The following is a 15,852-nucleotide window of genomic DNA, read 5'->3' on the forward strand; positions in this document are numbered from 1 at the left end:
TTCCTCTCTCAGTACAACAGCTCATGCAGGTGAGGCTGCTCCTGCTTTACACTGTAGGAAACTAATATTAGCCTGAGGAGCGAGCCTCGCACGGAAAATGTGAAATCCCTGTTCTTGCAAAAAGCAGGTTTAATAATTGATCTGTGGGAAATGATCAGATTTTTACCCTCTTGATGGATCCCATTCAGCCATAACCCGAGTTTAACACAGTCTTCAATTTCTTTCTGATTCATTCTTAGATACATCTAACCCTTAGTGTGAATATGAGATCTTTAAAATAATCTAAAATCTCTCTCTCTCTCAGATACTCACACATCATGTCAAATCCCATCTCTCCTTAATATAGTGAAGCCTATAATTTTGCTGCCATCTGCTGTCCGTTACTGTGACTCCTCTGGTGTTAAAAAAAAGCAATAAAAGAAAGACATGCATGACCACTGAGGAAATTGGTTCAGCAGTTTATTTGCAGTTTTATTAGAACGTGTTTACAGTTCAGCCATATAATCCCCAGTAGGAAATGAAAGTCTAAAAAAAGAACATTAGCAAACGTTATAAAATAAGTCTTACATATAGGCTACCAAGCTACTCTGTATGGTCACTGGTCAGGGAGTGCAGTGTGTTGGTTTGGTCACTGTGTTGCCATTTACTGGGCAGCACAGCAATGCAAACAAATGGGGCAGAGCACACCAAGCAGTTCATTTCAGTCCTGTGGTTTGTTCATGGTGGGGCACAGATGAAGGGATGACTTCACTGATAGCATCAGCATCAACCTTTAGATAAATACGGGCTGGTAACAAAACAGCTGTAACAGTCTGCGTCTCCAAATGCTGCCATGAAAGGATTAACGTAATATTGCTCTAAATAATATGAATTCACTCTGCGTTATGAAAATGATGTGAAGTCACTCTGTAGCTTTTCTTCCCCTTCCTAATGGCTTATCTAGAGCAAAGTATCTGAAAACCTGAGTATTTCAAAAAAGATAATTTCATAGAAAAATAACATCTCACAGTATCCATTCAGCTTGGCTCCTGTTTTTTTTTTCTCTCCATAACAGAACGCTTAAAAAAGAGAGCAAAACAAAATCATGTGCTATTTTGTCATCTCAGACGCAACACTGAGCTCAGATTCTGCAGAGGCTTATGATTTATATTTCTGTGGATTTACAGTAAGGACCTTTTTTTTTCTCTCTTTGTGTTTTGGCATGACTGAAATTACTAAACGGCCCGCCCTCCTCTCGTATTAGAGACCTCGGAGCAAGGGTTTTCACAGTAAGAAAAATCAGTGGTTAGGAATAAAGTGGTTTATGTTACCAAGGCAACTGTACGTGGCACGATGGGCACAGCACTCTCTAGAATCTAGACAGTGTTTTTTCTTTTTGTTCTGACCACACATACACAATATTAACAGTACTTGAAATATGCACATCGGATGCATATTTTTGGCATCTTTTGCTGACTTCTGAAGTAGGGTACAACACAGAGCATCTTAATCCACACTCAAGCAGCATATTACAAAACATTCATTTATGAATAGGGCAGGTACAATATAGTTCATAATCTGTTTACATTTTGAGCCTTCACAAAAGCTATATGTTATTTCTCATCACACGATAATAAATAATATGAATGTGTAGCTGTTGTATGTAATATATAGATATACTGCATATATTCATATATATATATATATATATATATATATATATATATAGATAGATAGATAGATTTATCATGATGTATTACAATACAGTAATACAAATCAGGGCCTGGCTCCAGTTAGTATAGTATTTACAATAGGTTCTGTCATTTATTTCTCTACAAATATTTACAGAGTATAGATTTCACACCTGCTGTCAAAAGGGATTTGCATTATCACAATCATATATTCAGTTATATAGAACAACATTACAAGTTGAGGCAAGTGTCCACATAAGACAAAAGAGGATATCGTACAAACACGTTACATCGTTTCCTCTCAGACCAGATCGACGTGGTGCAGTGGATATGAGTGGCTGATAGTCTTGGACTGTTGCATTATTATTGCTCAGTGTCTTCATGAGGTATAAGTGATAAGTCTTTTTACAGTGCGGGGGGTATTTAAGAGAGGACACTCTGCTGGAGTGTTAAACAGAGAGGTGAGACAGGAAGTAGGTTGGAACAGAAGTGTCCGAAATACCTTGTTGTCCTGGAAATATCTACCATATATGAGGCAAATGTAAAGAGACATAATAATGCGTAACATAACGAGGGCCTCAGACTAAAAGAAAGACGATGTTGTCACGGTGTCAACGGCGACCGTTAACCATGTTGGTGTCATTTACAAGTTAAAATGTGATAGTGACATGTAACATCAGCCAGAGGTCAGCTGTAAAAAGGCACAAAGAATATGACTTCATACTACTGTAGATTATCAAAGTGACTGAGAGAAAATGTTGGTAGTGTGGGCAGCTGCAGAAAACAAGTCGAGGTCTAACAGTGTGAGATGGACAGAATCTGATACAGTGTCATTCAGATGCTCTACTTCCTGTCCAAAGTTATGAGACAGCGCTTCTTCCTCCCCCCTGCCCAGTCTGCCTTCCCGGGTGCCTGTTCCCTTCTGTGACCTGCGCCACCCTCTGTCGGCTGGGTGTGAGCCAGGGGCCTGGCAGCACCGCGGCCTTGCGCCCGCCGGCTTCAGCGGCGGCCAGAGAAAGGCCTGAGATGCTGGCAGCAGACACGCTGCCGTCAGATTGGCTGCCTCCAGACTCTGACTCATCGTCCCACAGCTGCTCTACGGACACTGTGGAGGTGAGGAAGGAGAAGGGCTTTCTGTGTGACATTGAATCTATCACAGCAGCGCTCGGTAAAGGCCTCTCGATGTGCCCACTCAGCGCATCATCGTCTTTCTCATCCTCATTCAGCTCCGTCTCTTTATGGTCGGCCCTGTCGTCATCCCATGGCCTCTTCTGCTCCTGCTCCTGCTCTTGCTCCTGTTCGTGCTCGCTCTCCAGCTCCTTCTCCTTCCTCAGTTCCCTGTACTCTAGTGCCATGTCCCAGTTTTCATCACTCTCCTCCTCCCAGATTTGTTTGGGTCTGGGAAGCTTTTGTTTCGGACTTGGAATGGGTAGAATAATATTCTCATCACTCTCTCCTCTCTCTAAATTCACTCTCTCCTCCACCTCCTCATCCTTATCTTCTACCCTCTCCTCAATGGCAGGCACCTCCTGCGCTTCCTCCGGCTCCTCCTGAGGCTTCTCTTCACCCTCTGCCATCCCCACCCTGTCCTCAACTGCAGGTACCTCCTGCACTTCCTCAGGCTCCTCCTCACCCTCTACCGTCCTCACCCTCTCCCCGCTCCTGCTTTTCCTCCCTCTGCTTCTGCTTCTCCTCTCCCTCTCCCTTCTTCTTCCCCTCACTCTTCCTCTCTCTGTGTCACTGTCATCATAATTCCTGAGGGCATCTCTGGGTAAACTCTGAGACTCTTCTCTCCTCCCTTTCCTCCTCCTCCCCCTGTCCCTGTCTTCCCGAGACCTCTCCCCCTGCTCGGAGACGGGGCTCTGCAAACGAGAGCGTCCCCCTCCCTCTGAGGCCCCTCTTCTTCTCCTCCTGGTCCCTTTCTCTTTCTCGCGTCCGTCTGAAGACCTGCTTCTCCTCTTCTGCCTGGAGCTGCGCCCCCTCCGCCCGGTGGAGTCTACTGCAGCCAAACCCTGCTCCTTGGGGTGACGCAAGAGGGAGGGGGAGGTGATTCTGTGCTCACGGCCTGGACACACATTATATTAGGGGGGTGGAGAAAGAAAGAGAAGACAGACTCAATAGGCAGGTAATTGAGAGGAAGAGCAAAATCTCTGGCAGAGAGCATTTATGTAATCTGTTATTAAAGAGCTCTGAAATCCAGAGAGTGTTTTTTGTAGAAGAGGTGCATTAGATTCTCTTGTGTAACAACAGCTGCTTTTCTATTTTAGTGTAACCTTGGGATAACCCTTCATTAGAAATACCACACATATCTGATTATCAGTAAGCTCTATAATAGTGCAATTATGCAATTTTCTAGACTAAATTATTCCCTGTGTCTACAAATTGGTGAATTCTGCTCAGAGGTAGGTTTTAGGGAAAGTTAATTCATAATGTTGTACATTCCTACATTACTACGCAAGTTGATAATCAAGATGATCTTATAATGAGGAGGTTAGACACACAGGCTTGTTGCACTACAAGTGAGGACAGCAGTGGTGAGTGAGCAGAGGAATGTAGAGAGACAGAAAATGGGAGAACTAACAGGAACCATTACCAACCGCGTATTCTCTGTCCGTCCAATGACATAGAAGCAAGGCTCGCCTAGCTTGGAGTTGGTCATACATAGAGACAAACTGGAGAGCTCCACTGAGAGAGAAAAAGAAGGAGAAAAGGAAGGAAGGAGTGGCGCAGAAAGGAAAGAAATGTTTGGGAGAGGAAGGAAAGTGCCAAGGGGGGAAAAACCGAGACAGGCCAAATGGAGAGGGGAAAATGTAGGAGGAAAAAATATTGAATTAACCAGAAATGTGGATCGATGGAGAAAAAAACACCCCAAAAGAAAAAGAAAGGTAGAAAGTTGTTTAGTTAGAATCAATGCGACAGAAAAAGAAGAAGGGAGATTACACACCCAAGACAAATGCATCACAGGCCAAAGACAGAGGTTCCCTGATTTTAAAAAAATGTTTAAATCTTATATATTTTCACACAGACATGGTGGTAACATCCAAAACTAATACCCATACCCTCCTACTGTGTCTTACCATAGTCAGGCACGTAGCCGTTTCCTCTCTTGAGCACCAGGTGGATGCGATGACCCCCTCTACGGATCTGCTCGACAGCCTGGCTGTGGGTCATCCCAGCTGTGCTGTCCCCATTAATCTCCACGAGCTGATCGCTCACCTGCAGCCACCACATACAAACACAGCAGAATATTCAGTTACATAATGTTATACCAGTAACTGACACAGGTCTTTTTCACTGCAGACATTTTGACTTGTCATAGCAGGAAGAACACAGGTGTTACTAATCACATGGTGTGACAGTGAGCGAGCATTCACAAAGCCAGGACCCTGAAACTGAAGCAGCTAAATGGAATTCAGCCATTATTCAGTTAATTATTTACACCTGTGCTTTTCCTACTGTGACGAGTCAAGATTATATTGTGGTGACTTACTGGCAGATAATACTTTCATCACTTGAGGAGGAAAAATTGGAAACAAGACTTTACAGTTTACAGTCACACTAGCAGCTCTGTGAGGCTGTACTGAATGCTAACACTAGCACCTTAGTTCAGCTTGTTAGCATGCTAACATTTGCAAATTAGCAGTAAGCTAAAAGGAAGGAAAAGAGGAAGTAGATTTTTGAGTTTTAACTTAACAGTAGAAGAGTATACACAGCAAACCGGCTCACCTGCATCTTTTGGCTCCGTGAGGCTGGCCCCCCCTCCATCAGTCCCAGGACGTAGAGGCCCATGTTGTACTCACTGCCCCCTCGGAGGCTGAAGCCGAAGCCCGAGGGGCCACGATCCAGGTCTACACTGTAATACCTGGAGTCACGCTGGGAGACAAGGGCAGAGAGAGTCAGATGGAGGACTGGCAGTCATCACTGTGGGATATATCACACACTGGCAGTGGATAAAATGAGCTGATGATTATGCCCTTACCTTTGGACGCGACCTCTGACCTTTTCTGCTTCTGTGACCAGGGTCATATTCAGTCGTTTCTGAGAGGCTTGAAGAGTCTGGAAGAGATGAAGTTTGAGATTACATTATGAAATAAGAGCACGGCTGTGTAACTTTGCGTTCACCAGATATTAAAGTCAGTGCTCACAGGTGCTTGGACGGGGGACAATGGTGAGCCGTAGAGTGTTTCCCACTCGTCGAAGTATCTGAGCAAGCTCCCGATGAGGCAGAGTCACCACTGAGCGTCCCTCTACTGCCTCCAGTCGATCTCCAGGCCGGATCTGCCCGCTCTTGGCTGCCGGGCTGCCTCGGCGGACCGTCACAAACCGGTGAGGGAGAAGAGAAGCAGCTGAGGAGAGGACAGAAGACAACAAACTGTTATTTACTACTACCTTAAATGACTGGCTGCTTGAGTAGGTTGTTGAGTGGTTCATACTGGACTTGACTTAAGTTGCAGTTGGAACACAAAACTCCGGCTCCAGCACCAAAACTTTCCTTTTAACTGAAGGCAGCGAGCAATAAGTGGGGTCAAATGTAGATAAATTTAAAAGCAGGAAGATTTATCTCACTTGTGCGTATGCCAGAATTCCTAAAACAAGCTGTAATTAAGCTTTGGATCGTTTTTGGCAGAGTTTACTTTATAAATTACTTCCTACAGAAGCTTTTCTTTACACCTCCCCCACCGTCTCCTTGAAACACCGTCCTGCTCTCCTTGCATCTTCCCATCTATCAACCTATCTCTCGATCCGCTGACACACCGGGAACTGTTTTTCGCCTTTCGATAATTTGTCTTTCTCCTCAAGTACAAACTGTCATGGAACACAAGCTCTCCAACAATATTTTCCTGTCCTGAATCTGTCAAACTTCATATAACAGCAGACTTTAGATATATACACTTCACGTCAGTGAATCTTATGCTCAGCTCTTCTAAGATCCCCTAACTTGCAGTCTGTGCACTGGTATGCCACTGGCATACAAAACACACACACATAAACACACACACACAGCAATACTTGCTGGCACCACAAAATATCTTTTTCTCTGTGTGGGAAAACGCTGGCCATCTTCTCCTAGGCCCTACACTTCTCCACACCTAGAGAACACACCACATATAACTCTTAAACTATTAAAGACAATGAATGCGAAGCTGAGGTCACAGATAATGTGCAAGTGTGTTCTGGACTTTAGTGTGATTCAACTGACTTTTGAAGTGAAGAGAAGATACTAATAGTGTGAGGAGGGACAATAAGCCTCGTGTATCATTAACTCCCTTTGTCTTATCTTCTCTACGAAGATATCGCTCACAATTAAGCTTAATTCCAGTCAGTGTCTGATGTTGATGAGAAAAATATTGAGCAGACTAAAAATACATTTGGTTCCATTAATCTCCTGCACCAAAAAAAAAAGCTTCTTACAGTTTTTAGCTGGACGGTCTGTCTCTGTCCGCTTAGACTTCTGATTCTATCTTCTGTTCCTCTTTCTGTATCTTTGTAAACTCCCTATTACTCTCTCCATGACCCCTTTTTGAGGATATGCTGTGCTTTGCTGACAGCTGGCCCCTCTAGAGTCTTGCCAGTGGCCTTATGTAACCCATCAGGCAGTATAAACATTTTGAGACTCTCATTCAGCTGAGGTACATGACTGTCCCTTCAGTCTGTATCCCTCCGGTCTAAAAATAGCATGTTTAAATTGTTTTATGAAGTGAGATGAAATGGTCCTTAACAGATTAAGATTGTAATTAGGGGGCTAGGACGATGTCACATGAGATGAAGTGTATGTAATATTGGAATGATGATCCCATTAAAAGGTACAGCCTATAATTCAGAGCCCAGAGACACATCTCAAATCTGTCTGGGCCTAATCTGGGTGACCCAGGCAGAAACAGCAATCAGGTCAAATCAAAGCCAAGGCAGCTTTGCAAATAGTCTTCTTATCATGCATAATACATCAGTCGTACATCAACGGTAGCCAAAACACATGAATACGCATGCAACAGACATGCTCACACACGGCAGCCATTGTGCACACACACACACACATACACAGTGACTCACACACAGAGGGATTGGGACAGATGTACTCAGCCTCACACACACAAACACACACGCTTAAACTACACACAGATGCATCCAAATGGACTGCTTTATATCGTAGTGTCTTTTCCTCTGGCTCTCCATGTTCTCCTGTCCAGAGTAATCCCACTGCGGTATGCCCAGAAGCCAGCCAGCCTCTGACGCGCTGCACTGATCACCGCTCAGGAGTGGTAGCAGCAACCACCCCCCACCCCCCACCACCACCTCTCTCCGCCATCGTAAAATCCCCCTCCTCTGCAGCCTAGATGCATCGGCCAGTGCAGGCGTCCCCACGGCAGCCCTGCAGATGCCTACTACATGTCGGAGACCCAGAGAGTGGGGGGGCACTGTTGATCTTTAGCAGGATCATTCATACAGTTGAGTGTGTGCAGGTTAGTTAATGCTGAACTCAGCACTGCTAATATTATCTGTTAAGTCCATTCATCTTACAGCTTGTGTGGCTCACTAATGGCTCTAATACGCAGACCATTACCACAACATGTCATGTGCTGCTGCTTTAAGCCTGGATGGTTAAAAAAATCATCTCTCTCATATCTTTCTGTCACTGCCATCCTCAGTGATATAACTGTAAAAAAAATATAGATATACAGCATCTCTCTGTTACGGCAGTAGTTTGATCACCCACCTGATATCTAGAACATGTGAGCTTGTGGAGCTAACTTTCATGCTGCCAAAGTCAACACACCTGACCGAGCAAACTTTAGAGTGCAACACAGGATTTAACAGCTCTAGCTCATGCACAAATCTAAACCTGAAACACTGCACCAAACCAGTATCCTACCCTTTTTTTTCTTGGTAAATGTAAAACCAGAATTGGAGCAAATAATTACGTTTAGACTCCTTCACAGTTTTCAGAGCAGACTGTAGTCTCTCCAGCATCTTTCATTAGCATGCGCAGGAAAACAAAAAGAAAGAAAGAAAAAAAAACCCTCCTGTATTCCGTGTCAGGAAGCTTGAAGGTGTTCGGATTCACGTGATCGTCAACAAGAGCTAAAAACACGGTATATCGTCCCCTCTGTTGCGCCTCGGCGAGGGAAATGTTCAGTGTAGCATTTCTCTTAAGCATTCAGAGAGCAAGGGGGGGAATGGGAAGGAGGGAGGGAGGGAGAGATAGAAAGAGAGAGAGAGGGAGAGGGAGAGTTTTAATCTTTTGAAAAACCAGACTGGACGCTTTTACTGCAGAGTAAAAGGGGCTGTGAGCGAGAGTGAGAGAGAGAGAGAACGAGGGAGAGAGTGGGCGGGGGCTTGAGAGGGAGAGTGAGAGAAGAGCTGTGGAGAGAAAAGACTAATGAGTGGAGGAGAAAGAGAGAGGCGGGAAGAGGAAATGATAGAAGAAAAAGGGAGATATAGTGAGACGAAGGGGACTTCTTTCTGTGACACGACAGGAGTGAAATGAAGGGGAGAATGAGGAGGGAGGGAGGGAGAGAGGGAGGGAGGGTCTCTGTATTGCAGAGACAGGTGCACCAACAACCTTAATCTCACCATGAAAACATAAATGCGTGTTCACTCAGGCCATAAAGCAAATTGAACTGCATCAAACTGGAACAGAGCAGTAAATACAAGACATGGGAAGAGGAGAGCGGGGCAATACATCATGGGGATGCTGCGGTTATCCTGCTATTCATAAGCACTACACTAAAAGCTAATAAGGACGGGATGTGTTCACTTCCCAGACAGAACACAAACAAGCCTCAGTGTCCTGACAGATCAGAATGGATAGAGAACACAGAGTGAGTACTGATAAGACACTTTTAGGAAAAGGTCATTCAGTAAGGGACAATACAGCTCACAAACTGAATTAATAAGAGCACAGGCACATACGAAACCTGTAAATAACCTGTAAACTACTTAAAGAAATATGTTTATTCACTTAGAATTAAATTGGTGCCCCTCCTATGTCTGTGCAGTTACTGCATTTTGTTTGTAAAAATGACACAGTGAGCCTCAAAGATGCAATCAGGGGATTTGTTATGTCTGGATAGAGCCAGGGTAGCTGTTGACCCCTGTCTCCAGTCTTTATGCTAAGCTAAGCTAATCAGCTGATGATTCTAGCATCACATTTACAGAACAGACATGTGAATGGTATCAATCCTCTCACATAACTCTCAACAAGAAAGCGACTAAGTACATTTCCCAAAATATGCGACTTCTCATTTGATAAGCCAGGAAATCATATGTCATGCTTGAGATTCTGAATATTGATCTAAACTAACACCTCCTATAAAATCAGAAAAAGGGTTCCAGTGGTCACCCAGAGACTCAAAACTCTCCCAGACTCTTCGCTGGCTTCCAGCGTGTAAGCATGTAAGAGAATAAGGTACTACTGCTTATAAATCTATCAATGGCTTATTACCAAAATACATACATGCCATATGAACGCTCTTGACCTGGAGAAGCAGCATTTAGCTACTGTGAATTTGAGATTTTCAGAAGACAGAAATTACTTACTTATTATTACTTTCTGCTAGCCACCTAAAAGTGTCAGTGATAGGCCAATTATGTAAAATAGAGGAAAACTGATTTCCTTTGACTGTGTAAATAAAACCATCATGGAAAAAAAACACATTACAAGAAAAGGGTTAATCATACATGACTCATCTGGTGGCATGTGGCCATAGTGACCACTTTTTAATCTGTAATTACCTAATGGTCCATCTGTCCACAAGGGCATCCAAATAAAACCTGTTTCCCTGGGCAGGTAACCAAATGATTCTACTGTGTCAGAAAAGTTCAACTAATGCCGTCCAGTTCTACTTAAGACTCTTCAATATAAAAATACAGCTTCATAAACTGGTTATATTTAAATTATTTTAACTTAATACACATGTTGCGCATACAATTTATCACTGGTTGGCTCTCACCTTTGCCATTCTCTACATCCTGAGAGGCAATGACGAACCCAAAGCCCTCTCCTGGCTTTCTCCTCAGCTCCACGTCAAACCCTCGCAGCGGCCGAACACGCTCACCGCCCTGCCTCTCCAGACCTGAACTGGGCACCGTGATGCCACCCGTGTCGTCCTCCAGGCCCGTGTTGATCCAGTCTTTGGGCTCCATCGTCAGGGTCACCGGAATCGACTCCAAGAAACTGGTGCTCTGGATCAGCGAGGAACGTGTTGGGGCTGGGGAGGGAGGAGTGCTGAAGGAGGTGCGGGGCACGGGCAGCGCTTCTGGGAGCACAGTGGAGTCCTCTGAACCAAGAGGTGGAGGAGGTGGACGGAGAAGAGGCGGGGGGAGCCTTCGAATAGGGGAAACGGTTGAATGATAGATGCCTAATGATAAGAGAGAAAATAACTGTGAGAGGAGTTCATCCACATTGAAAAGACTTGGCTGTTAGTAACTAAAAACCACTGGCTCGACAACCAATGTTAATGATTTACCTCCTCTGTAAACCAATAAGATGACTTCTCCCTGTTTGGTGTGTTCTTGGAGGATTGTTTGTACCTGTGAACAAACATATAAGTCTATTACAAATCATGCAGCCTGTGACAAAGACTTGCAAGTGGTCACTGCTTTGTATTACTGGTCACAAGTTTAAAACAAAGGAGAAGCACAGTTTTAACCCAATAACCATAAATCATATTCCTTCTCTCACCTCCCTCCCATTTGATCCCCAGTTACCTGTGCAAAGCTAAGACTCTGGACATCAGCTCCATTGATTTTGACAATAGCATCCCCTGGCTGCAGAGAGTTGCACTGCTTCCTGTCCCAGACTCTTTTCACTATGGTCATCCTTCCTCCCGAACCGCCGGCTGTCACGCTGAAGCCGAGGCCTCGGTCTCCTTCGGCCTGGGCCAAGGCCACCGGCACCAGCTCCCCTCCGCTGCCAAACCCGCTGCCCACGCTCATCGCCCCTGGAGAGGACAAGCTGGTGGGGCTCGCAGTGGGGCTGGCGTTGCCGTGGTAACCGTTGAAGCTGCGGTGGTGGGGGCTGTCGGGGGTAGGGGGAGGTCTGAGGTGGGAGGTCGTCTGTGGTCTGAAGAGGCGGGAGTGAGCGCTGCGGGGTCCGCCAGGGGAGGATGACGGCCTTCTGGGTGACTGAGGCAGGGGCAGGCGGGACCCGGACAGGGTGCAGGTGGACAAGTCACTCTCGGACGACTTGGACGTGCCGTAACGTAAAGGATGAGAGGGTGCTGAGAGGGAGTTATTGTTGTGGTTACGAATCACTGATGCCCTGATGAGGAAGAGGAAGGAAAGTTAAAATCAATAGTAAATAAGTTTTAGCTTTGACACATTCTTATACTGAAGGGCTGCAACTAATGATTATATTCATTGTGGATTGATTCATTTCTCGATTAAACTGAGAACTGATCAGTCTTAATTTGAAATTACAGGTGAACTTTCAAAGATACTTAATTTCAATACTAATCAGAATTACTTTATTTTAATTAAACACTTTAAAAGGGGCATTGTAAATTCAAATAAATGCACTTCACAAGCACAATCTCTACTGGAGCTAGTCTGTGCATGTGTACACCCTCTGCTGAGTTATATGCGTAGGTGTGTACCTGTGTGAACCAATCGCAGAAACAACTTCACTGTCACTCTGGCTGGCCAGGGTTTGGTCGAGCGACTGCAGCCTAGCTAAACTTCTCAGATGACGAGGTGAGCGCACAGGGGACGAAGAGACAGCATTGCTCATGCTGGAGCGTCTGTATGAGGGCGGCTGCCTGACTGCGAAAGATGTTGCGTTTCCATTAGCGTCTAGAGTCACCCCTGGTTCCATGTAGCTCCCGTCACCATGGACCCCGTTAAAGTTAAAGTGCTGGGTCTGGGGAGTGGGCGTCGGGAGGCGAGATAGCTGGTGATGAAGAGGCTGAGGCTGGGTGGTGGTGGGTGGTAGGATGGGTTCCCCACTGTCCATTAGCCTTGGTGGGGGCTGCTTGGGACAGCCGTCCGGGTTGTAGAGCATGGGATACCCTCTTCTGACCTCTACATCCACGCTGTGGCCCACAGGCACCGACTTCAGCATCTCCACCACCTCTTTGTGAGACACTCCCAACACACAAACGTCATTGATGAACACAAGGATGTCCGCTGATAAAACAAAAAGGAAAGCACATGGAAGGAGATGTATTGTATGTATTGTATACTTTTCTATCATCTGTAGCAAAATTTGTTTGCAAAGGAAACACTGTCTGTGTCTTTTGTGTGGGCGTGGACTAATCCAACCAACTAATCCCTCTAAACCAGCCTATTAACATCATATATGAACTAGATCAGTCCCTGCAGAGAAAGCCTGTGCTCTGGCTTCCTAGAACAGTAATATCTGCCTTGTGTGTGTGTGAAATGGATGTTTACCGCTGCATATGCATGTGTTATTATAGCTAGATTATGGCGTGCTTGCCCTGAGGATTAAGGAACGTTTGTGATATACACTTGCTGCGGAAGATCAGAAGATTCCATAGGTTTAATCCCAAAGAGCAGAGACAGAGACAGATTAAGGCTGTTAAAACAAACTGCTGAAATATTTTCTGCAACATCTTACAAGATTTACCATAGTTACATATCTCATCATTATCATCACTAATAACATGCTGGAAAGTAATGTCTTTTTGTTTGAAGTTGTTTCAAATGATTCATCTCACTTTTTTTACAGCAATACATTTCTGTTAGCTTTCCCAATGCAGTAATCATCCAGGTTCGTTGTATTTTTACCTGTCTTGAGTGCTGAAGGTCCACTTGCAGTCACGCTGTAGACCTGGAGGAACTCTCTTGGCCTGCTGCCCCCCACAATATTGAAACCAAACCCTCTGGAACCCTTGGTCAAGTGTGTGTGCACGGGGAAACCCCTGAGCTCACCAGGCTGGTCTGTGAACCCTGGCAGTCACCGAAACATACAGAAAGAGAGAGAGGGTGAGATAGTGATGATGCTTACAGTCCTGTGTGCGTCTATGACTTAATGGTCAGAACTGATGGGTTTTAGGAGTGAAGGGAAAAGAGAGAAAGAGAGTCAGAACACTGCAAACCAATCGCCAGATGGCTTTTAACAAAAAAATACTTATAAATAAATAGACACGCACACAAACCAAAGTGTTTAGTGGAAAGATTGCATTAAAAGCAAAATCCATTACAGACTAAAATCAGCTACGTAATCCATTACACAGACCTGACACACTACTGTAATCTGGGTACTTTTATTTACTGTTTACTGTTTTGCATCACCAAATCTGTGGAAAATGTTTTAACACTGATTTCATTTTCTTCTCATTTTCCTTCTTATTTCAGCTCTGTGTCTTAAAGTGGCTGTAGGAGCAGCCGTCATCTCAGAAGGTATTAATTCACACATTTGTCCACCCTAACACATTATCAGTGTACTCCATTTGTATAAGATTTTACAATAATCCTTTCACATGCAGGTAACAGCTGGCCATAATGGAGATTATATCACCTTCTGCTGGTGAGAGGAGTGTACTGCACTTTACTGAGACAAGCTGGAATCACAGCGTAATAAACAGATGGCTTTCTGAGTGTTTCCAATCAGCCATGTCAGACAGACATTAGAAACTAGATTATGTCCTTGTTCTTTTACCAACAAATCATGTGACCAAATTATAAAATTAAGTTGCCAGTCACATGCCGCACACGTGCCGACCCCGCCAGCCTTCAGCAGCGAGTCTGGCTCTTTGCCAGCAGCTCCGAGCTTTAGGCCTTAATCACTTACACGTCTCTGTTCAGCGAAAAGCTCATTCCATCTCATTTGACTCTAACAAGCCGGCTGTGTCTGTTGCTTCCGTTCTTAACAAATATTTCATTGCTTCATTGAGGCTGTTCAACAGTTGAATGTGTCACCAGTGTTCAAATAATTACATCAAGAAAGAGAGAGCGAAAAGAAACAAAAGAGGCTCACATTCATTTTTGTAGACCGTCTCCCTGCTTGAGGCTCGAGGACTCTGCCAGCTGGTTCTCTTTGGGTTGCGACTTGGAGAGACAAAGGGGGAAAGGAAAAGAAAAGACACCCTCTTTAGAAACATAATAGCATTGGATTGTATCACAATCAGAACAGAGATGAGCCTAGATGCCACTGATAGTCATGACAGCTTTGCATGGCAGCTCCACTGTATTCAGAGCATGTTTAAAGAAATACTTTGACATTTTGAGAAACAGGGTGAATAGCTTTCTTTCAGAGAGTTAGACCAGAAGGTTGATACTGCTCTCTTTACTGTATGAATCTAGGGCCAAGAAGTGATTAGCTATTTTTTAGCATGAAGACTGAAAACAGAGGGAAAGAGTTAGCCTGTCTCTGTCCAAAGAGTCCAGAAAGTCAGCGTACCTGCAAAAACTCAGTCAATAACCTGCCACACAAAAACTGAATTTCAAAAACGACCAGCTGTAGTTTACAGGGGGTTATATCCTTGTGTTAAAGTGTTTTTTCCCTCTCGAATGTATCAACTTAAAGGAGTTCTCCTCCCCTTCAAATACTGTTTCCTGTCCATGGTTAGGGTTAGAACTTAGCTATAGCTAAGCTAAGGTAGCTGGTTAGCATGCTAACTTCATTAAAAGAAAATAAGTGGTAGAACTAGCAAAACACTGGCATTGCTTTCCACTACTGAAGACAGCTCTTTGATGTTGAATGTTTCCTCTAGACTGCTAAATAAACAGCTGTTAATGCTAACACTGGCTGTGTAGCGATAGCAAAACTTACAAACAGCTCCTATACATGAGTGAGCTTTAGAGGTGCTGGTAGCCAGGCTAGCTGTTTCCCTCTTTTTCCAGCTAAGCTAAGCTAACTATCTCTTCACTTCAGCTTCATATTTAGCGAACATACATGTATGGTATTGATCTCTTGTCGTCTAACTTTGCAAGAAAGTGATGAGTGTAATTCCCAGAAAGCTGAATATATTCCTTTAACAGATTTGCGAAGACCAGGTAGACACTCACTCTATGTAATAAGACTCTCCTGGGTCACTGAAGGCCTGCTCCCAGTGATCAGGCATCACAGCTCTCACCCTGGCACTACCTCTGCTGCCAATGATCCCGTTCTCTACGGCACCACCATCCCCGCCGCTGCTGGACGCCCGGGGCCGACCGGGGGAACGGTGGCTGCTGAGGCCTGCAGATCCTCCTGTGGATGGTGGTGATGAGACAGACTGTT

The 15,852-nt window shown here is 44.7% G+C and overlaps 1 protein-coding gene across 5 annotated transcripts in view; it reads right to left on the bottom strand.

Annotated features, from left to right (window-relative positions):
- Positions 1–442: 442 nt before the first annotated feature.
- LOC108882180 (membrane-associated guanylate kinase, WW and PDZ domain-containing protein 2) overlaps positions 443–15,852 on the bottom strand; it is a 36,742-nt gene continuing 21,332 nt past the window's right edge. For 4 of the 5 annotated variants that reach the window (XM_051071368.1, XM_018674524.2, XM_051071367.1 and 1 more), the window contains 12 exons: positions 15,639–15,822; positions 14,608–14,678; positions 13,416–13,577; positions 12,266–12,794; positions 11,379–11,931; positions 11,138–11,201; positions 10,622–11,029; positions 5,816–6,016; positions 5,650–5,726; positions 5,397–5,543; positions 4,748–4,886; positions 443–3,735 (listed from right to left, as the gene is read on the bottom strand). In XM_051071368.1, the coding sequence (XP_050927325.1) occupies positions 2,531–3,735; positions 4,748–4,886; positions 5,397–5,543; positions 5,650–5,726; positions 5,816–6,016; positions 10,622–11,029; positions 11,138–11,201; positions 11,379–11,931; positions 12,266–12,794; positions 13,416–13,577; positions 14,608–14,678; positions 15,639–15,822 (3,740 nt within the window). In that variant the 3' untranslated portion in view covers positions 443–2,530. Of the gene's footprint in view, positions 3,736–4,267; positions 4,356–4,747; positions 4,887–5,396; positions 5,544–5,649; positions 5,727–5,815; positions 6,017–10,621; positions 11,030–11,137; positions 11,202–11,378; positions 11,932–12,265; positions 12,795–13,415; positions 13,578–14,607; positions 14,679–15,638; positions 15,823–15,852 lie in introns of all 5 variants that reach the window. The other variant, XM_051071369.1, reaches the window with a different exon arrangement.

The sequence above is a fragment of the Lates calcarifer genome, linkage group LG6 (genome assembly GCF_001640805.2).
Source record: "Lates calcarifer isolate ASB-BC8 linkage group LG6, TLL_Latcal_v3, whole genome shotgun sequence".
Lineage (NCBI taxonomy): Eukaryota > Metazoa > Chordata > Actinopteri > Centropomidae > Lates > Lates calcarifer.